The sequence below is a fragment of the Atta cephalotes genome, assembly GCF_000143395.1.
Source record: "Atta cephalotes unplaced genomic scaffold scaffold00015, whole genome shotgun sequence".
NCBI lineage: Eukaryota > Metazoa > Arthropoda > Insecta > Hymenoptera > Formicidae > Atta > Atta cephalotes.
In genome coordinates, this window is record NW_012130079.1 from 2,930,514 (window position 1) to 2,957,159 (window position 26,646).

The window sequence follows — 26,646 nt, forward strand, 5'->3', positions numbered from 1 at the left end:
CTACCGTGCTTGCGCATAATCCGGATTCATCTCGTCCAGCTGCTTGCCCTTCGTCTCAGGCACGCAGCAGACTACGAAGCACAATCCGCAGACCGCCACGGCGGCATAAAACCAAAAGGCTCCATGTAGACCGAGACTCTAAAAAGAGAAGAAGTTCTCATAACTTAAGTTATTAATTGCATGATTACAGAAGTTTGTCGTTGATTAATTGTAGAGAATAATATTGTATGAATAAAACGCTATATATGCTTTGGGCAAATTACTCCAGCAAAATAATGTTACTTAAAACGCCGTATTCCTTCTTATGAATTTTCTCATTTAAAATCTTACTTTGAAGAATGAACTTAGTTTCTAACTTAGTCTTTAAAGTCTAAGTACTTGTTAATATCTTAAAAAGAAAATGAAAACCTTCTCACCTGCTGGAAGTCCATAAAGAGCTTGATCCCGAAAAACGCGCAAAAGTAGCTAAAGCTCGTGCTAATGCTGGAGCCGAGGCCGCGGTACTCCAGCGGAAATAGTTCGCCAATCAATAGCCAAGAAATTGGCGATATGCCCAGAGCGAGGGCGGTCGTGAACACGAGTACACAGAGTAACGGTATCCAATCGTGCTGGCCCACCACAGCCGAGTCCACGTAGCCAAGATTTTGCGTTTGAGACACATAATACGCGTAGCTGCCGAAACCGGCGAGCGCCAGTGACATGAAAACGGTGCTGGCTATCAAAAGCGGTAGTCTACCGACTATATCAATCAAAAATCCTGCGAGTGATATGAATTCGGTTAAGTATGATAAACGCAAATATATCTAATAAGAAAGAGAATAATTTATTTTATTCACATCATAATCTTATTAATTATAGAATTTAATTTTACTGGGTATTATCGATATTGTTTAAAATTTAATATACCTGACAGTAAAGAAGCCAATAGCTGTACAAATCCGATTGCTATGGTCGCTCCGTGAGGATTCATTCCACCTAGGGTTTGACGAAAAATAAGTACCGCATAATAATTAAACGCATTCGCGCCGGAGAATCGTTGGAAGAACATCAGACCGCATGTGATAGCGATGGGTTTATATAGTCTCGGTGTAAACATGCTGTTCCTAAAACTTAGCTCGTACTGCCTAGCCCTCGAAGCCAGAATATTCGTTTTGATGACCTGAAAGCATAGTTAATTGCAAATTTATATCGAATCTTATTTGCGATTGACGTTCGCTGATTTGCGTCGAGAAAAATATGAAAAGACAGCCGCTCTATTCACTGTTAGTTTATTAAAGGAGAAATGGTAACCCAATCTCTTGCTATTTTTGCAAATAACTTTCAAAATGTAAATCAATCTTAGTTTCGAAGTAAACAACATTCATATTAACGTATTTATTGGGTAAATAATAAATTAATAATAAGAAGCTTAACATTTGAATTGAATTTAATTTTCTTGGATTAAATTGTTTAACTTTATTGCTTTAATTAAATTAACGATATATTGAGTAAAATCGGTGACTTATAGAAATGATTAAAACTAATTTAAATCGTTTAAATCGTGTAATTTGATATTATGAATTAAATAATGATCTGAAAGTCATTTCATTTTTAAACTTTGAAAATTACCTGCAACTCGTGTCTTATATCGACGTGTTCTCCGCGCAGCCATTGCAAACTGTTGGCAGCCTCGTCATCTTTGCCGTTTAATACGAGATATGATGGTGTCTCGGGTATAAAGAGGGTCCCCAAAAAGAGCATTGACGGTGCGACGGCCACTAGTAGTGCGCTTTGCCGCCAATTCAGATATGTGCCGGCTATGTACGACAGCAAGACACCAACATGACCGAGCACCTTCAACATCGCTGACAAACATCCGCGAATACCCGGCATCGAGATTTCCGATATGTACACCTGCAAAAAGAATTTGCTCATGCGATGACTAAGATTTAATTTTAAAATTAATCGAATCGAATTTTTTTTTTACCTGCGCCACCATGGTGATGACTGAACAGCAAAGTCCGCCGATGAAACTTGTGACGTACACCAACTCCACGCACGGTGCGACGCCCGTTAAGACCCAGGCTCCTGCTAGAGGCAAGGATGTTATGCGTAAGGCCAAACGACGACCTCTCCGCATTATCCAGTCACCAATCATGGCACCGAACCACGCGCCCAGCATGGATAGCGATGCAACCCACGAAGCTTCCTGTTGCGTAACCGAAAAAGCCAACCTACACAAGAAAGCATAAATACGATTAAAATTGTCTGAACTCTTGACGTAATTCAGATGCATCCAGGAGACACTCTTGATGTATTGGGTATTGTTCCCAGAATGTCAAAGCAGACGTCTGGTGCAAACGTAATCTCTCTTGGCAGCCGTGTCTCAGTTGTCGAGTATTATTTGTGAACAGCTCTACTTCCCAGTAGAATTTGCATGTTGTCGTCGCAGTAAACGCATCCCGGAATTAGCAACCAAGAACGTGATGCTCGAATAAGCCACCGCGTGGATATAATTGTCCATGATTGTCAACGTTTCGGATTGAAATCCGATATTATTTAACAAGACGAAACTTTTGTTCCGTGTAACATGGAACAGTGGATTTCTTACATGCAGATCAATTAAATTCCATAAGAATTCCTAAGATCAAGTTTAAATGACGGTAAACAAACGTATAACTTTTTTCGATTCGTTTGTCCAACCTGCATTCAAACACATATACAATAATTCATAACTGTTAACATAAACTGTGTTAATATAATATTTTCCAGATTAGATTATATTAACATAAACATCTTTTTAATTTGATTGAATGAAAGAAGATAAAAAAGAGCATATTTGATGCTGTATATTTCATTACTTTTATTTGTGTGTTTAATAACACCGCAAAAATTGATAAAATTATTTGTAAAATTTACTGTGGTGCTCTCTAATTTCATAAATAATTTTATCAGTTTTAGTGACGTTATTATTTGGTGACGATGATGAAAATAATGAAATATATGCAACATAAAATATGCTCTTTTTTCTTTTTATTGCGAATTAAATAAAAATATGTTTATATTAGCAGCTATGTAATATTATATATATATTTAAATCCAGATTGAGTAACGATATAAATGTAAAAAAATTACAAAAGATTACATGTTTGTATTATATTTCAGTCATTTAAACTTGATTGTCATGGAATCGCCTAAGGTCTATTATTATTCTTGCACTAGACTGTTCTTGAACTCTTTTTGTTTTTATTAAATAATCAAACGTATACCTATTCCACTTTAAATTTTCAAAAGTATACACTAGTTTAATAATAGAAAACAGAAGCACACCAACTTTTGAATCTTATATACCCTTAATATCTTGATTTATTATTGTTGTTTTTATATTAAGAATCTTATTATTATTTATAGAAAGCAGACTTATATAATCTAATTATTAAATATTCAAATTCTTACCACGTATCATTGTTAGGTGATTGATAAAGATGGGGCGGTTGATTATCCAATATGGAGTCTAACGCGGGCGAAGTGTAACCCTTGGCCAAACCGGAGGAGAGAGTTCCCATAGATAGTGCCAGGGTCGCCAATACCTATCAAGTTAAACAGGCTCTAATGAACTCACGCGTGAAATAATCTTTTTATGTTGACGAAAAGAATTTATGCAGGAACGCGGTATAACACAGCGGTGCGAACGTCAACTTCGTTTACTTTACGTTGGCAAGTGACTGAAATTTACGCCTGTATATTCCTTTTACCGCGTTCTTTGTGAGCGCGTACCGCGCTCTATATCATAGAGTCCGGCGGCGTTGAAAGGAGTCATTACTTCCACAATGCGTTCTACGTTCAATATTTCGTGGAATATTTCTACATTGCGCGCACGTTTTCAATTTAAAAACACTCAATTTGCTATATCCACGTTATTGAAAATCCATCGATATAGAAACATGGAGTTCTCCTCTTTTATCGAATCTCCATCTTGTAACGTTTCCTAATCGAGAAGCACTCTTGAACAGCGTTGAAATCATAACACTAGGTATAAATCCGTCCATTGCGCACTATGATGCTTCGCTACGATGCATATATATACATCCAGAATGCATCGCGCATTTGTGCTGCACGGGGGTGGCAACTGGCGAACAAATTGCTAGCCGCAAATTGAAAGCTGGGCTTGAACCCTCACGAGGAATACTAAACATTTCGCGTGGCCCCACATTTATGTGCATGCATATGTATACATTTGCAACATATACAAATTCAATTTCAAAGTACCGCGATCCATATATGTCGACGCCTATAATACGAATCCTTCGCGCGACGCATGTAAGTTTCTCTCTATATGAAATTATGGGCGCGTATCGCTTTTCCAAACAACGATATATAATTTTGCGAGGGATGAACTCGCGCGAAGAAAATGTGCAAGCATGAGATCAGTATTGTATAATGATTTTATGGTGATGAAAAAATATCTAACGGCGATGTTTTTTTTTCTACGGATATAAATTCGTGATTTTTTTCACTGACTCATTAAAACTTAAATCTCAAAGTAAACCTTCGAGTGTTATCTTTGTTACCGCATGCACGCTCAGCATTCACGATCTTACGGCGAATGATGACATAAGATATGACATACTGCGCGAAGTCTATGTCTCTATATGTCTATTTCTTTGTGTTCAGTAGACGTATCTTTATGCGATACGTGCACTTTTTGCGGTGCGCAAACGAATCTTCTAATCTGAATGCGACATTATTTGTCTTATTGGTATTCCGATTCCCATCTTTTCGTTAGAGGTCAAATGACTGCAGAAAATTATTATGAGAAAAATGATGGTATTAAATTCATGCAAATATAAAATTAAAATATTATGTAATTTCTATTTGTTATGCTAGTTATGAGAATGCATTGTAGTAAATCAGAAGATATTCGTCGTTCTCGAGTTTTTAATATTAAATATATTCTGTTATATGGTATTCTCGATTTTACATACTACAAATTTTTGTTCGAGAGAACATTCTTCCCATAACTTTCTTAATTCGTATTATTAGCTAATCTATTTGTTTATTGTTAGACAACTTAATATCATTTATCTTACACCACAAAATACAACGCGCTCTCATCGATTCATAAATCCACGTTATCCACAATAATCATTATAAATATTCATCGATATTAAACTTTTGCTCGCAATGTTGGCGTTTATAATTTATAACATCAATATTGCGATAAGTAAAAGTTTAATACGAGTCATATCGATACCGACGATAATTTATAATGTAATACGAACAACGAAATTGTCGATAGTTTGATTTTAAATTTTTGTTAAGATATATGTATTAATTGTACTGAAATGAATGAATTCGAAAATCGTGATAATCAAACGCGGATCCACTTATTGTGTTTCATTGAGAACGTTTCATTGTTTTTTTGCTTCGAAAAGCAAATTTTTTTCCGCCATAAATCTTGTGAGTATTTTTACTATTCTGAATCTTATAAGCGGCCAAGATTGTTGTATAACAAATTAATTAAACACGTTGTTTAAGAAGCATATACAATAGTAGTAGTCTGTGAAAAACTGAATAGTTTTAATGTGCGATGACTTGTCATAATTCATATTTGTGACGTGCGGAACGACGAGCGTATATTCGATAAGGAATTTCAAGCGGCGCCGCCGATCCCACATAAATTTACATGCACTTTCAATTATCTCTCTCGCCATTAGGAGCAGCGAGCGTAAACGGTCATAGTACGCGATTAGACGTGTCGCCATATAACCTTTCTATCGTCTCGCCAGAGAGGCTCATGATACCGTTGTCTTTCTAGTCGACAATAATACGTGGGACGCCAAGCGCCACTTTGCAATTAAACTTTTTCTTTCCTTCATTTACGCCCAATGACTGAGGCGAAAATTATAATGCGATCCGAGACATAATTTTGTGCGCCTTATCGATTAATTGGAATACGAATAAAGTCTTGACTTCGAAGAGGTTTATGACTATAATTTACGACTATATTCCCACTTTCCATTCGAGATTTGTAATTACGATAATACATTGAGCTACAAGTTCGACCGACGTGTCGCAAGAACTATTTACCTCGTAGTTAAAAGCGAAGAATTGCATTGTAGCAGCTTTTAGATTTATTGTCAGTATGTTTTTATAATCCTGTTGGTCTGCTCTATTTGAATGTAATTTTTTACTAATATTTTACTAAAAAACTTTTTCTTTGATATTTGATGACTTTGTCTATTAATTCATGATCTTTTTTCTATAAAAATTTGTTATTTTTGAGAACTTTTTAATTATTATATATTGACACAAACGATATGATTGCATGGAGTGAGAAAAATGTCTGATTGGACTAAATAAAATTCTGATTGAACTGAATCTCAGAATTTTCTGGTTAAATCTACTAGAAATTTTTTTTTGTCGTAATAAAATTTTGATTGAGAATTAGAACTTTTTAGTTTATTCATTTTCAACCAAATAAATTTTTCTCAGCATAAATTTGAACAGGCCAGCAGAGTTAATCTCTACAATAATTTTTATGTTATGCAACTACCGCTTTTTTTGGAGAATATCCTTAGAGGCCCGAGTGAACCGCGGAAAATAGTTGGACGCCATCAATCCTAATTATTCGTATAATACGATATGCGCGAGCAGCAACAGCGGTAATGAACACGAGTTTACGAGCGCGCTCGCCTGAATCGCTTTCTTCGACTAATTATCGAGCCACGCGATGAATAGCGCATTCAGGAAAACGTTGAGCACGGTAATGAGCGCCGATATGTTTCCCGTTTCTTAGAGCGGCGATGGAGAATTTGGTATATTAATTACGGTTTACGAGATGTGTTAAGAATATACGAAGCGCGTTTATCTAATATGCATTCATCGCATATTCGCGATATTGCAGTAATGGCGAACAATTTTTAATGACAGACACGAGGGATTTTAACGAGCTAAAAAAAACACATATTCTCACGCGAGAGCGTATTTTCCTTTCGAACGTAAGAAATTCGCGCTCGGCTTCTGCCGATATTATTTTTGGGCATTCTTTCACCCTTCTTTTACGCTTCTCTTCCTCTTTCTCATTCTCGGACACGACGTTAAAAGCTCGTTTGCATCAAGCCGTGCGAAATACTCGGAGCAGTTCCATAAGCGCGGGGATGTGCGTCAGAGTATCGGATCGAAGTTAGCCGAGGGAGCCATTAGCTTAAAACTATTAGTAGAGGGGTAAAAGCTAGAGAGAAAGGGAGAGGAAAAACGAGCTTTAAAAGTCGTCTTCTCGCTTATACGATTATGAGGATGGTCGGTCGGTGCTGTGTTAAGTGTGCAACTCGGTGTATGTGGGTGTACGATGGCGGTCTTCTCCTGCCCACCCGAAAGGCCTCCGTGTGCACGATATCCATTTTAAACCGGACCACTCAATTACGCTCGGTGCTGTCTTCGGTATTTGCATATCAATATGGCCCCTTGCCAACCACAGATAAAAAGATTCGTCTCACTATCTCGCTTGATTATTTAAGAACCGCGTTCTACCAAGAGAAACACAAATTGTTGAAGGATATTACGCGTTCGCTGAATAATATACTCATGATCGTTGTAAATTCAATATAGTTAGGTATCGTGAGAAAGACACACTAAAGTCGTACTTTCGATAAATTGTTCTTTAGTTACCATTTTTAAGCGGCGTCTAAAATGAAATTTTATGCTTTAAGCCTTAAGTTGTAAGAAATTAATCAAATAGTCAAATATTCTCCTTACATTCGACTATGATTGGTCAATTAAGATAACCTGAGACTTGAAACTTAAGTTTTACCCCTTAAAATCTCATTGTAAACGCTATTTTATACGAAAAGAACGATTTTGCTAAAACATCTAAAAATTCAATTAGATACAAAGCTGAAAATAATTTTGTTGGACCAATAAAATAATGGAATACTCAAATTGATGATGGTAGAATGTCAAAATTTTTTTGCAGAATTATCATGCTTAAGTGTCCCAAATAATTATTTTGAAGGTTTAACAAAATTATTTTCAGATGTCTAATCTTTTACTCCAATAAAACTGTTTTTTCGGTGTTTTCCATTTTTATATGTCTTGTCATTAACAAATTTCTAAAAGTACATGCTATACAATAGTCAGTTCTTTAATCGATGTAAAGATGTTTCTCTATTATTAGATGATTATTAACTAATTGATTATTATTAAACTTAACGAATTAACAATGACAATATTTATTAATGATATATACTTGTGACATATGATGCGGCCTCGTTGCCGTCGACGTCATGTGTACCACGGAAGCCCTGGGCATTTTAAAATTGTCCTCGCCCTCGTCGGGTATCGTTGTTACCTGCAACAAAATGCAAATGACAATCAATATTACACAGATAACTAAGATAGCCATCGAATTGATTTTTTTTTACTTTTTAATTTAACAGTATCGTGGCTTATTTCGAGATTTTTAAACAGGAACTTAGAAATAATATATTTAAATAGATAAAAATACAATTAATTCAATATACAAACGTTTTAATTTACAAAGCTTTCTTTAGTGATAAAAATAATATCATAATCTCCTTAACGAATAATTATTCAAATAATATTTATTGTAACAGTGTCTAGTTCTGATGTCAGTATAGCATGTTATTTCGAAATATCAAGATGAGAAGAAAAAAGTTCTTCACTTAATAGATTGTTTAAAAAGCTTAAAATAAGTCACGATATTCTTAAATTATGTTGCAATCATACGAGCCTATTTACTTTAATTTTGACTCGCGTAATTATTTTTCAATCGTACTATGTTTATACGCATGTTTCATTTCAAATTCTTTTTAAAACTCCTAGAATTAAAAGACTCTTGGAATAATTCTTTCTCTTTGGAGAAAGAGAGTTATTCCAAGAATCTTTCTAAATCACTTTGATGAGGAAGTATATGACTAATATTTTCATCACGAAACTTTCTTTTTGCTGATAGCGCGCTTTCGCGCCCTTTCTCTTCCAGTCTGCTGATCACGTTAGTTGCCCTTTGGGGACGAAAGTGGACCGTCAATCATTTGTATTATCTACCGACTCAAACACAAGTCATTTAGGCAATAACCGAGTGGCTTAAGCTTAAGAGACGTTGTTTCTGTTAGAGCTGTCATCTTGATTATCACGTCAAGTTCATTGGATTGAATAACGAAAAAATATTTATTATACTTAAAGTCTACTAATTACACGGAAGTGCGAGCTATTTAGATATGTTATATTTTAGTGGCTAAAATTATTACCTTTTATGCATTGGTCGTTTGTCGATGATCACAACGAGATGACCCGTGTGTTCGGATTTAGCGATCAACGATCGCGAGAGAGACGTGAGAGTAAACGCGTGATAATCCGGATTTATGCGTATCAGAGACGGTCGCTTTATTACGCTCGTACGGATTTAACGATCGACGGTTGTTATTGTTCGAGGACTTTCATCAATATGGACGTTGACCTTAATACTGGCAAATTTCCTTTAGAGAACTCCCGAAGCTTTCACTTCTTTTAAAAAGCTCTAAAATTGCCCGTTAAAATTTTCATTAAAGTCGAGCGAGATGCTCTGCGTTAAGTTCTCTTACATCTTTTACAATCTTTTTTGCAGATTACGATGATTAATCAATATGCACGAACGCTGATAAATTAAATCACTCATTAAATTTAATTATATAATTCCATGGTACAGCTTAATTATAGTCTCATTACAGGCTATGAATATATTACTTGCGTACGCGACGGCTGCTGTAATACGCTCGAGTAACCTTGAGGCAGAAAATGTAAAGCCAGACGTCAGATAGAAGTACTTGTTAGATCAGGCCGCCGTAAAATGACTATCTAAATCATTGTCAAGTATTTTCTCCATTAAGAATAGATCTCTTAGGCGGATCTCCCGAAGGCGTATCTTTCTCATTGTTTATTTATACGCACCTGACGACGGGATCTGATTCCTTCGGTAGTTTAGACTTCGAGGCTGTCATTGTTCGCAGCTCGCGGCGTGTGTATTTAAGACGACATTAGATATCCAACGACACTTGAGGACTTTTCCATATTGCACAATCGCATGAGTTATACCGAAAGTCGTTCCGTTCACGCCTTTCGTGATTTATGATGAACTGGTTCTGCCTAACAAAATTTTGCACGCCTATTCAACTAAGCTCGCACGAAGTGTTGTTGCGTGAGATTTAAGCGCACACGTATTTATATTAAAAAAACTGATGCTTGACAAAGAAAATATTGACACATCGAGAAATATATTAAATCAATAAAAGAGTTCAAGAATTTTATTGAGACAAAACAGGATTTCTGGTTATATCTGGTAAACAAAAATTCTATTTGAAAATTTCTATGGGAAGTTTAACTTTTTTTAAGCAAGAAAATATCTTAAAACTTACGTGCTTTAATTATAAAAAGTGCTGAAAAAATATTCTGATTTTTTTTGTTTAAACTAACAAAAAGCATTCAAGAGGAATGGTATTTTGGTGAGATAAAAAATAAAAAGATCTTAAAACTTGCCTCAATTATACTGAAAAAAAATATTCCGATACAAGATGTCATTCTTGTTGGATGTTTTTTTTTATTTAATCAAAACATTTTTTTTCAATATCGATTGAAAGAAATTTAAGATTCTTTTTCCTATTTAAGAAAAAAAATTATATTTTGCATAAACTAGAAATTTTTTCTAGTATTGTTGACATCTTTATAAAGTGCGAAAATGTTTCAAATATCCTCTGACGAGCGTATAATCGTTTTAGTTAGTATGAAGCGACGGTACGAGCTAATAGCAGAGTACATCAGCGAAAATCAATAAGGAAGCATAAGGCGATGGCGAACGATGGAAATGTTTCCCCACTTAATGCAAGTCTCTTGATGATTATTCATGCGAGTTGCCGATTCCACGGAGCTTGCGGTTTTTTTTTATCCCCCGTCATCGAATCTCCGATTAGTCTTTCATTTTCATCCTCCCTTCCTTTTCTGTCGCTTCTCTCCTCGCACTATCTCCCTCTCATTCGGGCATAGCATCGCCAGTGTGATGAATGAGTTAGCCGATTTTCAATAATCGACAAGATCGCAGATAAGTTCTCATAGAATCTAGCAAATGCGATTTCTCATGTTTCCTCCACCTAGATTCCATTCGCGGATTTATTTCCCGGAGTGTGCAGCGCTGTGGGTATCCTCCGGCAAATCGTGTCGCAAAATCAATATCTCGAGATACGCTAGGGAATTCCACGTGAGGACGATCACGTCGGAATAGAGTTTGCAGATAGTTCGCGAACTGTGCGGTATGTAACACTAACTTCCGCCCTATTCGTATCGCCGTGAAAAATCCTATCGCACGAGGAAACGGGAATAAGAATGGAAGGATGGCTGACGCTTTCTTTCATGGAAAGTACTCTCGTGAAAACATGTAAAAATGATTATCGCGCGTTCGATGAAATGAAGTGAAACGTGAGATTTTCTTTGTACGAATAATAATCTCACATAACAATAATAACAGTTTATATCATATTTTCATTGTTACATTTCGGAATGGTAATACAATATTCCATAGAATATCGGAATATCGATAAAAACGGGCACGAGTCGCGAGCTCCGCAATTTATCTTTCCAAAGCGGAGCGGCGTAAAAACGTCGTTAAAACGCTTCGTACTATAAATTTCGCTTTGACCGCTCTTTTTCTTTGTAAATGCAGGACCAAAGATAACGAGAGTAAAACGGGCCTTTTTGCATAGCTATCGCTGCGCGGCTATAATTGAACGGAGCGGTAAAAGCTACGCCTGGACGAAAATGTTCGTCCTGCTGCTTGCGTTTCTGAATTTATAATTCAATACCGGTCGCATTTATCTCGGCTTCGGAGGAAATTGTATTCGTTACTGATTAATTGAAATCACATTTGTACGACGGGAAGACGGAAATCGCGGGCAGGATAATCCGGAAATTAATAAATCTTGCGCAGTGAGACTCGCGAAGAGCGAATCGCGCGAAGCATGTATAGCCTAGAACGTTTGTAGTCGCGAGTAAATCTGTGCAACGTGCGCCTGGAAGGATCGTATAGTGGATCCTACGGATAGTGCACGCTTAATAATAATTTCGCGCCGAGATTTAATAAGAGATGCCGCGCGCTCTCGCCACGAAGAACGGCTATGCCGCGAGCTAAAAAGGGGTTGGCCGCTGCCGTTTTCAAATCGTTTCCATCGCGCGTTCGTTCTTTCTTCGAGAGTACCGGGGGAAACGTAACTTAATTACTGATTTTTGCGATAAGGTGGGAAGCTCCATGCTCCGACCGACGAGAAATAAATGAGGAAGGCTTGTGTAGGAGGATTTCTGCCGGCGAGAGGAAATATATACAGAATCGGGCTACGTACATATAACCGCGCTATTAGAATTTTATCACTGCGCCGAGAACGAGCAGCGGAATAATAATGCAATATACGGGCTTAAATGCACATTGTGGTGTATAACGATATATAAACCCGAGTACCTAAGGTGGGGATCTTTTTAATCCCGCTCGCGATATTCTCCTCTTGCGCCAAAGTAGCTGGGTCTTTCTTATCAACTTGAAGTAATTAATTCCCAACTTGGCAATTTAATAATTGGAGATTAAACTCTCTATAAGAGACAATTTTTAATGAAAGATAAGCCCAGCGTCTCCGTAATTACCATACGGCCACGCGACGAGTCATGAGATAGTGAACGACGTATATCACTTGCAATGTAAATATCAAATAGAGACGTGATTAATCCGCACATGACGTTTATGAGAACGTACGTGTCACTCGTATTAGTGTGAGACAAAACGTTTTATACGCTCTCGTGCAGTATCGATCCGCATGTTCCGACATTTCTTACCGAGACATCTACGATGCTCAGGTCCGTACACCGCTCGTAATTGCACTAATTCACGTGCGACAATTACGGCAAATTATAATGGAATTGCGCAACGCACGCTATTCTCTACTGTCACTTCTCGTTCCGCTCACGTATCTCTTTCGCGAAACGAGAAAAAGAAGAGAGTATAAATAATATTAAACAAAAGTGTCTTTTAATTAATGTAAGTATACAATGAATAAGAAATAAAGGATCTAAACTATCCAGTTGAAATTTTAGTGCTTAAATAATTTGGTGTGAATTTATATATTACATATCTAATTCTGAAAAAAAAACTGCACGCCGAATTTAATGTTTAGTCTTCAAACGCAATTCTAATAGAACTAGAGCAATAATATTACAAATTAAATTTTTAATTAAGCAATTTTTAATTAAGCAATTTAATGATATTGATACTAGGCAGATCTTAATAATCTGCTGCTACAGATAAGCACCATTGAAAAACCTACTGAAAAAAAAAAAAGTCAATTTTAATAAATATTTAGTTAAATATTGCCAATTAAATATTTAGTAAATATAAAGATATATATATTTATTTATTTACAAGAAATGTTAATTTGATTTAACAATCATTTTTTTTTTATTGAACGAATATTTACTTACTGTAAAGTAAATGTTTAATTGGCAGTATTAAACTAAATATTTATTAAAATTAACTATATTTTTTTCTCAGTGTATAAATAATTTTATTGCGAAAAATATTATTTTGTATAAATAAAGTATCATATTCACCTTTAAATTGATCTGTATATCGAATTTTAATGGAATCTTGTAATGGAATAATTTTACTTGTTTATTTTAATGAATAATTTAATATAAAGAATGTCTAAATTAAAGATTCAAAGAAAATGTTTCGTCAGTCCTAATTAAAGCGGAAATATTTTAATGAATGCATCCAGTGGCACGACAAACGTCAAGAATCGAGAGGTCGCAGCTTTTAATTTCAACGCTTTTTGCTTTAGCGTTCGTTACTAGCTTTTACGAGGGGATCGTCTACGGACGGTTTTCATTAACGTAAGCGTTTCTGCCTTGTACAAAAACACAAGGCGGCGGAATGAACACCGGAGATATCATTCGTTGCTTCGCGCGGGTCGCCGCTCTTCATGTAAAATTCGTGACTGCTCGCGAAAGGCGTGTATCCGTTGAAATAAAATGCGCGTAATACACTTAATTGCTGGAATTTTGCTAAGAGCGAGAGACCCTTTCATTCGTCGCAGCCGGGTGAAAAAAAGCCTCAAAAAGATTCACCTTTTAAAAACATTTAACATCCTGCATACTTCCTGACGTTGTAAAAAAAATTCTAGAAAGCAATTTTAATCATGGCTTTACATTCGGAATTAAAAACTGCACTTCTGCAATTTAACGAGAGTTCTGCAAATTCGGTTGGGCATTCCGCCGTTCTTCAAGCGAGGTGTAACGTTCGCATTCGCATTGCTTAATCGCGCAAAGTTGTCTTTAAACTCGTGGCCATTAATTATACATGCATATACACGCAACTGCTGCGGCGCGTTACATTACTCAGCCAAGACTACGGTTCATTCATTAGAAAGTTTAATTTCAGCTCGCGAGCTTCGAGTTTCTCACAACGTTATTTCATCGTTATTTCCGTAAAACCGTAATGTTTTCCTCTCTATCGCCTGGGAAAATTTAGCGATTCGGTGCCTCTACGGCAATCAATTTCATAACATTCGCACAATCGACGAAATTAAAAGCTGGCCACAACCTTCTTTTACTGCCTACGTTTCTGAATATTTTCTATCGATATTTTAATTGGTCTTTTAGGATTATCTGTGCCTAAGGTTTCCCAAATGGTGATGCCGCAAGGATTTCTGGTGTCGTGAAAATTTTAGAGACAGTAAAAGTCAAAAAATTTAGAAATATAATAATTATAAAGTGAGTAAAACAAGAAGTAAAAAATATTTCAAAAATTATTTAAATTATATTGTGTTCACTCTCTAAATATTTTAATCAAAATGATATTGTCATTGCAATAAAATAACTTTTTAAACAATAAAATAAAACAATTGTGATATGAATTTGGATCGATGAGACTAAATCTAATTAAATAAGAGAAATCCTATAATAAATTAAAATTCACTTAATATTGTTGATAAAAAAATAAGAGCTTTAAAATCTTTACTTATTTTTTAATGTCGTGTTGGCTGTATCTAATAAAAGATCCGCTGAGTACTGAAATGTGTGTATTTAAGGCTCCTGAGTCTTAGTCTCTCTCCGCGGCGGCCATGTTGGAATCGTGACGTCAGAAGCGAGGCATGATATGTAAATTTATGCTGCAAGCCATTTGTAAATAAAGACAATTTGGATAAATCTAAATGACGAGGTTGCTTTAAAATACCTATAAAAATGGGCAGAAATTGTCCTTTTCTCCCTTAATAATCAGTAAATGATCATAAAAGGCAGGTAAAGTGAACCTAATTTCGGGCAGAAACACATGGTTTGAACAACTGTTGAAATGAATGAAATATGAATATTTTTACGTATCAAATTTAAGGATAACTAGTTTCTGCCCATTTTTAGGACTTCCATAGGTAGAGACACGTCACATTTTCACAATTAAGCAAATAATAATGAAATGGCTCGCAACACAAATTTCGTCGTCAAAACATCACTTTTCCACGCCTATAAGTTCAGCCATTTATCGTAGCGAGGCGCTGTAATACACACACAAACACGAGCCCATGTACATGTGCTCGTGCGCCATTACATTGGATTTGCGCTTGTGTATGTGATTACCGATTTCGTCACATTTCGCCAGGCCATCGACTGATTTTGAATCGCATGCTAACTCATTGAGAGAAATAATTTTGTTGTAGGAAACAAATCAAGGGAAAGCAAATGATATTTGTTAAAAAACCGATTGATTACAAATTAATTCTTCAATGTAACAAATAATAGCTAGCAAATAAGAAGCTTATATAAAAATCGTAGACAATTGCAGGATTCCAAATTATAAGAAATTGACCAATTCTAATCAAGTATTCTCCCTACATTTAACTGTGCTTGATTGGTTTCCTATAACTTAAGACTCCACGATCATCTACAAATTCTATGTAAACGAATCTAAAGTCTATCCAAAAGATAGGTTAGATTCTATATAGTTTGCTTTTGTTACTAATAATTGATTGATATAGCTGACTAGTAGTAAACACAACAACAAAATTTATTGTCACATATTTACCAATCACCAGTTAAAGGTACTGATGGCTTGCTAAATTAACGAAATCCTTTCTCTCAGTGCTTTAATATCAATAAATTTGGTTATTATTTTGATTATTATTTTAATATGTCCCGAATTGAAAAAGATTGGAAAACATTGATCTACGCAAATTTAAAAGTCGACACACTTGTTTTTTTTTTTAATTTATTAAATTTATTGAAACATTAAATTTATTGAATCATATAGGAGAGTGTTCTTAATAAAAAAAATTCATAATAGCAGCGCAGAGATTCGCAGACGATTAAATTCGCTGAGAGGAGGCGTTGAATCTCCTGCCAGCTCTTTTATCGTTCCTTCGCCTTTATCTCTTTCATCACGTCAGCACGACGATGTGTCAGAGGGAATTTTTTTTTACACGCTCGCGCGTTCACAGCTGAAAGCGATTCGGCTGGTCGAAAAAGAATAGCAACGTTGACACGATGTTACAACACTCTTTCGCGAACTTCATTCCTGCGAGTCGTTGATCCGGGTGATACTCTCGCAGGGTTGATTTTTGTTTCCGTCGCGAAAAACGTACACATGCGCACGCGTGGAAAGCGATAGCAAACTGAAAGCGGAAGGAAACAGGAAGGCAGACAACGAGAGAAGGAAAACAGCTGGCAGATTTGTCTGTTTGACTCTCCGAGATTTGCACCGAAGAAAAGCTATAAAATACGACTTACATTCCGTATACTTTATGTTTTATTAGATTATTCTTCGCCAAGCTCACCATCCCGCGCCTTTTGCGCGCGCATTCGGGTCAAGTAGCTATGAATACCATATATATCTAAGTGTAACCGTCTAAAGCAACCGACCAATTTGTCCGTCATATTTTATCCCTGTGCGCCCGCTCTCTTCCTTCTTTTTTTCCGAAACGGCCATTTATCGCGTGGATGATAGCTGGCGCACGCGACATTACGTCGAGAGGTCCGCGCGAAAAGATGACTTAGAGTAACTTATGCACGTCCGTCCCTTTTTCGCAGCTTATACGAGGTGAGCTCGAGCGAAAACACTTGGTTCCAGCTGGCGTTTTAACGGCCGCTTCGATAAAACGCGCGTTACGCGCATCATTTGCGTTGTACGCGATATGCCATCATATACAGATTCTCTGTTTCTAAATAGCCGCTTCTTGTCCTGTACTGTTATTTATCGCCGAGGGTGGGCTGATTCAATTATCAAAAATTAATTTTTTTAGGCTGAGGCAATATTTTTCGCAATAAAAATTATTCGCAGGTTTAAGATTTTCATCTTAGAATTTTCAGATTACTAATATTCTTATAAAGATGCTTATTAGCTTAAAAAATTATTATTAAATTGTTTGTCTAGTTCTGTTTTTCATAATTGCATTTCATAATTTCAAGACTGAAAAAGATTTCGGTTTGCAGAATCAGATATAAAAAAATCACACAAAAATATTTAAATACTGAGATCCGTTTTAAAAAATAAGATCTTTCGTATTTAGATAAATTCTTTTAGTTATGCATTAAATCATCTTATAATTGCTGCACGAAGAAGAATAATTGTAAACTTTCAATGTGAATGTTAATCTTCATTTTCGCCATAATTTGCCAATTTGTTTCGATGACAATTAAGATCGTTGCGATCTTTAAATTCGGATGAAACATGAACCTTTTGGGAATACGAAGAGAAGGGGGGAAGGCCAAAGTAGAAGAAAGAGAATGCGTTTTGTCTTGTTTGCTTCGGTAATAAATTCTCATGAAATTATGAATCGAAGGCGGATTCGAATGCTCAAGGCGTATTTACCCCGTAATCCTCGGGATATACGATACATTTAGGCTTGAACTTCATGGGTAATGACCAGAATTCGATGTAAGTCACGATCTCCAGTATTACGGGGGGGGGGGGGGAAGGGAGAGGTGAACACTCTTCGTTCTTCACTTCCACGTTCCCAGCGCAAGGTCCCCACTCCTTCATCTCCTACTTCTCCTCACCATTCAGTTATAAGGATCATTAAGGGGTCGAGGTTGACACAGCACGAACGTTACTTCGAAATAGCTTCAAGAGAGATGCTGCTATCAAAACAATAAACCTCCTAATTTAGGCGACACTGAAATAACATAGTATATGGAGATGAAGAAATATTATGAATTTTAGAATCACAGAAATTACAGAGAAAGAAGAAAGAATATGACGATTTGAAACTTAATGAAAATATCAAAATATTTATAGGACGGTTATAATGAAAAATTAAAAAATTAAAAATATAAATAAATGTCAAATATAGTAATAATTTATTAATATAGTATAATTTACATATACAAGATAACGAAAAAATATCGGACTGACTAAATATCTCAAAAACAAGACTATAGAGAAAGAAATGTTTCATACGAAAGTTGTAGAGTTTTATCAAATGCACCAAATAGCAATCCCTATTTGACCTTAAACGCAGGTAAGGAAAGCCTTTAGAGATACCTGAATTTTTTGTCAAAAAGTATAGGTACTACTTCGAAAAGTATTTAAAAAAAAGATTTATTGTGGTATTTTGCTAAAAGATTTTAATGTCAAAGATTGAATAAAATGTACAAGATTGAATAAAAAATCAGAATTCCCATAAAAAATTTATAATTGCGGACTTTTTTATACTTACGCTCAAAGTCAAATGAATATTTTTATCTTTTGATACATTTAATGAAATCCTATAACTTTTATATGAAACATTTTTTTCTCAAATGTTTTATTTAGCTAGTACTAGCTAAATATTTCCGACTTTTTGTTCATCCTGTATATTTCCATGTGAATATATTTTTTTCTCTTATTCTCTATTTATAACAATTTTCTTGGAGTATCATTGAGACAATCTGTATTTTGCTTCAGAGAGGAATCTCAGGTGGCACGTTCGGAGCCTATGCTAAGAATAAATCTACGACACCACGTGCCACGCATGTTGAATATAGTACTCGCTTCTAGACAGCTTCTGTAACTCGCGATCCATTGATGCGTACAATTGAACCTTCTCTCTCGAGGAGATAATATGTTCTCGCATCTCACTCATACGGCGGCGTTCGGTCGTCGGCAATATTTATCTCAACCCCGTTGCATGTTAGCCTGCTTGAACGACTGGTTTCATGGCGAAAGAAAGCACGTGGAGGAACGCCGTGCGAGTCAGTCAAGACAAGTAGGTGGACACCAGACACACATACATGAGAGAGAGAATTATCCATCCACGTGGCGCGTGGCGATCCATGAATAAATCCTGCTCGATCAGACTCTCGTGGATCTCTCTTTCTCTTATGCCTAAGGTGGCCGTTGATAACTAATCGCGCGTTGGGAAACTTATACGCGCCAGACGTAACAGCTAGCGTGCTATTTCATCGGTACGACGGAATTGACGTGTATCGGACGGATATCGGAGTCGAGTTGGTACGAAGGATGCACAGCCCGTATTTCATCGGAGGTCCTGTTCTGATTTTGCGCGATAACGCACTCGCGAAAGGTCGCTCCGTCGCGACACTTCCTCATCGACTTCCTACGCAGTCGATACGTTGGTTTTAGAATTCGATCTTTTTTGTTTCTTGTCGCTGACAAGTTTCCATCGTACACTGTTGAGAAATTTGTATTAAGTTAAATTTAACACATTTCATGTTCCAAATGGTCCATTCAAATTTGTATTAATTGAACACAAGCTGAATATGTTAGGAAATTACACAAATATTATATAATAGAAGTTTGTAAACAAATCGTGGAAGCAATCGTGTAAACAATCGGAAATATTTTTTTCAGGAACATTTAAAAGGAACATTTATAATATATTAAGTTAACACACATTTTATTCATTCATCTTATAATTTAGGTTTTGAAATTATTACATTATTTCTGTTATTTGTTTACGTATTCATAAATTGTGTTATTTTGACACTAAGAAATGTTGAATATTAATTTATAAACACAAACTATTTAAATAATGTAATCACATTGTATTAAATTAACATTTTCGAATATAAAAATTCAATATAAAATTTTAACAAAAACCTGAGTGGACCGCTTCCAACATAAATACGGAATGTGTCTCGCTGTGTAATTCAAAATATTGCAATAATATGTAAAATGTACTTCTAAAACCAATTATGTCATATCTCGTGGTCTCTTAACGTTCATTTTCCATCTTGTTGGCGCGATACTTTGAAGTATCGCTTACTATGCACGTGATACGATGCAACGCGATGTAATTTCTCTGTCGACGGGAAGATACATCTTCCTTTCGCTGCATTTCTACGGTAACACCTTATACAAACCACATACGAGTACAGGGGAGCGTTTCTGACCTGTCGATCCTTCGTCTCTCGAATCGGTGTCCTATTTCGACATCTTGCGACTTTACATGTTCAAACAGACGGACGATATTTGAAATCGAGCTGTTCGAGTTCCAATTACGTTGTTCCCACATGAAACAGAGTCGTTCTTAAATTGAATTTGAAATACTCGCTATAGGAAAGTAGATATATCAAAATTATACTTTAGTCATACTTTAAAGTATAATTATTGGTAGTAATTACTATAATTGTATTTTAAATCAAAGTTCTTGCTGATGATCTTATTTTAAACATTATCATACTTATCGATGTATAACTTTTACATACATCTTTTATCTTATATAAGCAGATATAAATCATTGCGATGTTTAGAGTCTCAAGTGACGCAATCTGGAATATTTTTCGGCAGAAGATATTGTGTTTCAATCTAATCACTATAATGAAGCGTTGATTTAATCGCACAGAGAGCGGACTGTATTACAAGCGCGCGAATGACTCGGAATTTCAACTATGTCCGAAGCTTCCAGTTTAGTCGTCATGTCTGCAAGTTGAGTGTTTAAAAATAAATTTACACTTCACGCTGACTAACCATGGATACGAAACAACTGTTCAGCATTGAATAGAGTTATCAAGCGTCTTGAGTACCTTGATGTTAATTCGAAACTAGTCCCGGGCTAGAAAAGAGGTTATCTATTTGCGTTCTTGGAGCCTGTTTCTTATGTCCAATAAAATAACGTAAACGTATGAATGCAGTTAAATATAAATATTACGAAAATATAATATAGATAAATATTAAAGAACATTACGGTGTTGTGAAAGAGAAATATAATACGGTATTATAAAAGATAACGGTAGTGTGATATATCTATATTGCATAACTGGGACACAAGAGAGAATTGTGTAAATGACGTTCGTGCTGTTTCAATGATATAATATTAACAGACACAGGCAATGTGAAATCCAACGTAATTAGTTTAATCTCATCATCCATTATTTCCCGAAAACGCATATTTTGGCCTTTATGCACAATATGTACTCACGTCCTATTTATTTGTCATTTAATATTTATAGATAAACTGAAATAATATTAGATTTTAAGAATGCATGCTATGAATGCAAAAATATCTTAAGAAGACGAAAAAGATCAAACAATCCGGTATCTAGCAACTTGTCTTACATTTGTTGAGAAATACCGAGCATTGGGTTACCATGTGGATATTCATCCTTTTTCCCTTGTTGGACAAATATTTGCAGGTCACACCTACTTCTCTCTTGTAACCGCTTCTTCAGGCCAGATTTATTGGAGTATCGGAATATACGTAAACATTACTTTTTCTTGCGATTGCCTTTTACGATATATTAGGAATGCACTGAACAAAAGGTCAAATAATTCATAAGAAGCGTTTTGATGAGACTGAACAGAATTTCTTATCATTGATCTTCATCAAAATGCTATTCTTATTGGGCTCTTTTATTGATTTAATTAGAACCTTATTATGTTATAATATAATTGTTAGAAATTAAAGTGTTATTAATTATATGTTATTAATTATAAGTGTTGTTAAAATTATAATAGAATTAATCAACATCGAACTTATGATGTATCGGTCTTTTTTTATTCAGATTACATTTTATCTTTGAAAGCTCGAAGAGATGGGTTATCATTCGTCCTACACGTTTGATTTCCGTCATCGAGCCTGAGATAAAGTGAAATGTGTTCTCATAATGTTTATGCAGCAACGGAAGTCATTCACTAACTCCGTAGACGGGATATTCTAAATGTGGAACGTAGAACATGCGACACCGTGAATAAATAATGTCTCGTACGGCAAAACATCATTTGTACTATCACTTGGATACACGGAAGCGAGTTAACAAAATGTTTAATAGATACACGAGGCAGGCGTAATATATACATCTTGATTAAGATACCTCTTTCTTGACATTTTGGAAAAAAAATTCTCATGCATTTATGTTGTCATTAATATTAGTATAATATTCATCGAGAAACATAAATTATTATATAGATTTATTATTTATTGCGTTATTTAATGTCCGAGAAATAAGATGTTTCCCCTTCAATATATAACCCGGTCAGAAACGAAGGCCTCTCTTGGCGCTTGTTCCAATACGCGCGACTGCATCTTCGACCTACAACGTAGCGGCGACAATAAGTAATAGCGACAGTGAGAGATAACTGTAGCGGGAAAAGTTCTCGGTCCTCTTCAATGGTAATCGCACTCTTGGTTTCTTCTATTCGATATTGTATGCGCTATAGACTATCTCGGTGCATGCATTTGTATGTGTAGCGTATGCACAATCGGGACTTGCAAATGTGCAGTGGCACTTCTTCCCCGGACATCCCCGATCATCATTGTTCTACGAGCATTTTAAAGAACACATTCGAACTCTGACATTGGCCTCGGCGCGCTCTCAGAGGATGTTATAATAGACGTACTGCGTACGCCCGTCCAGACGGTGCTCATTCGACATTGATATGCATTACGTGGCCCTGATACACAGACCTCGAGCAGCCTTGAATATTTCTTATTGTAAAACAGGAACCACGGACCTGTATATGCGTCGCCGGAGTAATTGACGTTTATATGCATAGTAAAAATAATCCTTCATGCATCGTTACTCTTTGCATGCGCAGGGCTGATATGCATAATAGAGATGATTTTTTATGCATCAAGTCACCTTATGAGACGGTAATAAAGGAAAAATTAGGAGCGGCCTAAGTGTATGGGAAATTTAAAACTTTCCACGTGAGACGAATGTTTATCATTAAAGCGCGAGTATCGTCATTATAATACTTTTATGCGGTGAAATAAAATCCGAGCGAGCGATGTAAAATAAAATCGTCCAAAACTTGAGAAGGGCAGGAAAAATGTTGTCTATACGTCGAACGTATATCGATCGTGAACTCGACCCCGGGATCCTTTCATGGCTGGCTTGGGATACGCGATCTGAGCACCGCTGAGCCCTAGATACGCCGGGGTATATATGCATTCGATGTATTCAAAGGTGCAACCCTTTCATTAGCGTGTAGGCCACGCGCTCTATTATCCCCAACAAAACATCCGATTCCATTGTCACGCTGCAAACAATGCCGCGCCGCGGTCACGTGTTCTACTTTCGATCATTATTCGCGAAGTGTGCATAAAATTGGCAAATTGCGCCGCAATCGCGCTGCGTGAGGCGCAAAGTTTTTCCCTTTTGCATCACGAGTGATCTATCGCGACACGAGATGTTCACAGCTGATGTTTTAATTCATGATGATCGCCTCGGAGATAAAGATCGTATTAATTAATAAAAGCTCTCTTCTTTCGGTCCTCGTTCTTCTCTAACACAATGGCACTCGAACACATGCGATTACTGACATATTAGTCATTTTAAGTGATTTCTCGTCTGCCATATTTTTAGCGAATTGAAAAATTTATATAAATTTGAGAAAAAAGCGAATGTAAATATTGATGACAGTCGAATCATTGATGATACCTTAAAAAAAAAAGGAGACGACTTGACTAAACCATCCAAGCGAGTATATAGAAATTTTGTTTCTTTGTTCGACTCGTAAAAAAATGCACGAAGGCACGTGCTCCACTTTTCACGGGAGGGTACGAATTACGCCGAACAACATTCTATTCTTCTGCAACCAGTTTGCAAACATCACTCTGTTATTAGGGTCTAAACGGAGATTTTTCGGGGGAGCCCATTCCAGAATATTAAGCGACAATGCCATGTGTTTTTATTAAATCGCTCATTTTACGTAACACGAGAATTTAACCGAACAAAAAAATTATGCGTTTAAAAAAATATATTTAGAAATAGCAAAAAAAAACATGTGAAATTTTATAATACTTCCTGTATAGAATTAAAATTTATTTAGACAATTAAATTGAAAACTGTATGAAAGATATACAATAAACTTCTGTAGTTTTTAAATTAATATGAAGAGAGAAAGAGAGAGAGAAATATTAATAAATTATAGGGATTATAATGAAAATTTTATGTGATAGTGATATATTCCTGTAGCCTGAGGCTACAATGATTAATAATAACGCGATATCGTCTATTACATCAATCACATCTTCGCTTGTTAACGAGTAAATATTAATTTACTATAATATCTCATGTTGTACGAGCAAAAAGCAATACGGATAAGAAGTTGTAAATGGACTCGATGCATATTTACGTCTTTTTAGTCTTTTATCATAGGAAGTACTCGTTGAGTGATACTTCCGACAAGACAATCTATTGAAATAAGTAAAGATCTTTCAAGTAACTCAGCACATGTCAACTCACTGGATTACACGACAAGAATGTCACGTACGTATGCATATATGTACATAGACAACGCACACAAGTTTCTCGATATGCTCATAGATGAGAGCGTGCCTTATCGCATAATTTCTCATCGCGAATCGATCTGTGTTTAAGTCAACGATAAAATAAGAAGATTCATTTAAAATAAAGATCCCCGCCGACATCTATCGCCGCGGGAACTCTGCAGCTTCCGGAGATGAAACGAGCTAAACGGATGTAGCGCAGGCCGTATTAATTACATGACGTAATTGACCGAAGCAATATGGGTTCGCTTGTAAAATAACGTTCTTGATTTACAGCATGAAATTCTAGGCGTGAAATTCATTGTACGTATTTATTCTGATGCCATGTACTTTCTTTAAATACTTACTACCACACCTTGCTATTTCAAGTGTATATTATTTTTAGTTAATGCATACATTTCTATTTTGATTCCTGTTCCACGATGAATACCTTGCATAATTATTTTTCGAGACTTTCTCGAAAAGGTTTAAAACTTGTATGTCTGCGCGTGATCTAATATGACTAGCGTGCATTGTGAAAGGCACGTCTGCTTTCGAATTGAAATCGATCAGTGTTGACGCAAGTGGCCACAAGATTCGGCTAGTGGAGGTCGATGACCTCTTCTCCCATTCGAATATCTATGAAAATATGATACATGCATATACACAGACAGAAGTCGCGAGTAATATAATTAAAAAATGGAATTTCAATATTAACTCTTATTACTCTCACTAATCCTAACAGATAACTGAACTCTCGGGACATTATCACCGGTCTAGAGTGACGACGAGCTATCAGAATATCATTTACAAATATATTCTTCTTATCTCCTGAAATTCCTGACTGTCCCATAAGTTTTTGTCAATCCATTTTACAATCATAGTCGAGTCGAATATTTAAAATGGAAAATCCTTGGTCTAAGAATCATTATATTGTTAAATTCGTAATGTCAAATTATATCCAATTTGAATTATTTTTAATCATTTCTGTAGGTCGCTACTGCTATTCAATATATCGACAATTTAATTAAAATAATAAATGAATAAATTAAAAAATATGTATTAAATTTTACTAAAATTTTGTTTATTTTGTTTACTAAATGCATATAACGCATACAACGGTCGAAGTTGGATCTTCGTTGTTTAAATAATTCAATTTTGAATTACATACTATATATGTATTTGCATATGTAACATATTTGTAGCTCACTCATAAGTGAGCACGTTAATGTGGCCGTTGTTTATTTTGGAATTAACCATAGAAATGGACTAATTTGTATTTTGACAAGAAAGTTAAAAATAACAAAGTGTTACTTAACTCATGAGATTGGGTTGCCATTGTTCTTTTGATATCTAATAGTGCATTTATGCGAAATATCCAAAATAAGAGTCGTTTATTCAAAAGCGTAATACACTTTTGGCTTTTGTAATATCGAAGCGGAAAGCAGAAAGCAGAACACGGATTACAATCGTCTCCCTTTAATGGAACAGACAATCGAAACAAACAACAGAACGCGGATATTCACGGAAACCGTGTAATCATGTGACGTAAGTGCAACTGCGTTAAATTACGTACGGCCCAGAAATTACACGGCTGACCTAGCAGTTAACCAAGGCAGTCTGGCGAGGCCGTTCACATTGCTGCTTTTAGAATACAAATGTCAGAATGGTTTTAAAAGGATCTTCTTCTACTTTTTTGTAGAAGAAATTAGATCTGTAGATTTTTTATTTCTACATTAGACTATATTAAAACTCTCTTTCTCGCTTTCGTCGCAAATATCAAACACATATCTATCTCACTTTTCAAAAATGTATAATAGTTAATAAAAAAAACGGACCTATTTTACTTCGCGATCTAATATTGAAAAAATTTAAGATTAATTTTGATCGCAATTACCTGGAAGACCTTGTCTTTCGTTAAGGCCGCCTTCGCGTCCAT

General features: G+C 35.7%; 2 protein-coding genes across 2 annotated transcripts in view; one reads left to right on the top strand and one right to left on the bottom strand.

The window, feature by feature from the left end:
* LOC105618039 (mediator of RNA polymerase II transcription subunit 20) overlaps positions 1-26,646 on the top strand; it is a 96,538-nt gene that overhangs the window by 7,089 nt on the left and 62,803 nt on the right. The gene's annotated exons all lie outside the window — the stretch shown is intronic.
* LOC105618037 (facilitated trehalose transporter Tret1-2 homolog) lies at positions 1-26,646 on the bottom strand. Its single transcript, XM_012199576.1, has 8 exons — positions 26,605-26,646; positions 8,228-8,329; positions 3,436-3,569; positions 1,967-2,213; positions 1,609-1,893; positions 907-1,159; positions 417-757; positions 1-138 (listed from the first exon to the last, which is right to left on the bottom strand). The coding sequence occupies exons 1-8, from the start codon at positions 26,644-26,646 to the stop codon at positions 1-3; spliced, it is 1,542 nt and encodes a 513-aa protein (XP_012054966.1).

Coding starts and splice junctions, on each gene's coding strand:
- LOC105618037 (XM_012199576.1), bottom strand. CDS start 26,646: ATGGACGCGAAGGCGGCCTTAACGAAAGACAAGGTCTTCCAG. Junction 2,214..3,435: donor TCACCTAACAATGATACGTG/GTAAGAATTTGA, acceptor TTTCTTGTGTAG/GTTGGCTTTTTCGGTTACGC. Junction 1,160..1,608: donor ATATAAGACACGAGTTGCAG/GTAATTTTCAAA, acceptor CTATGCTTTCAG/GTCATCAAAACGAATATTCT.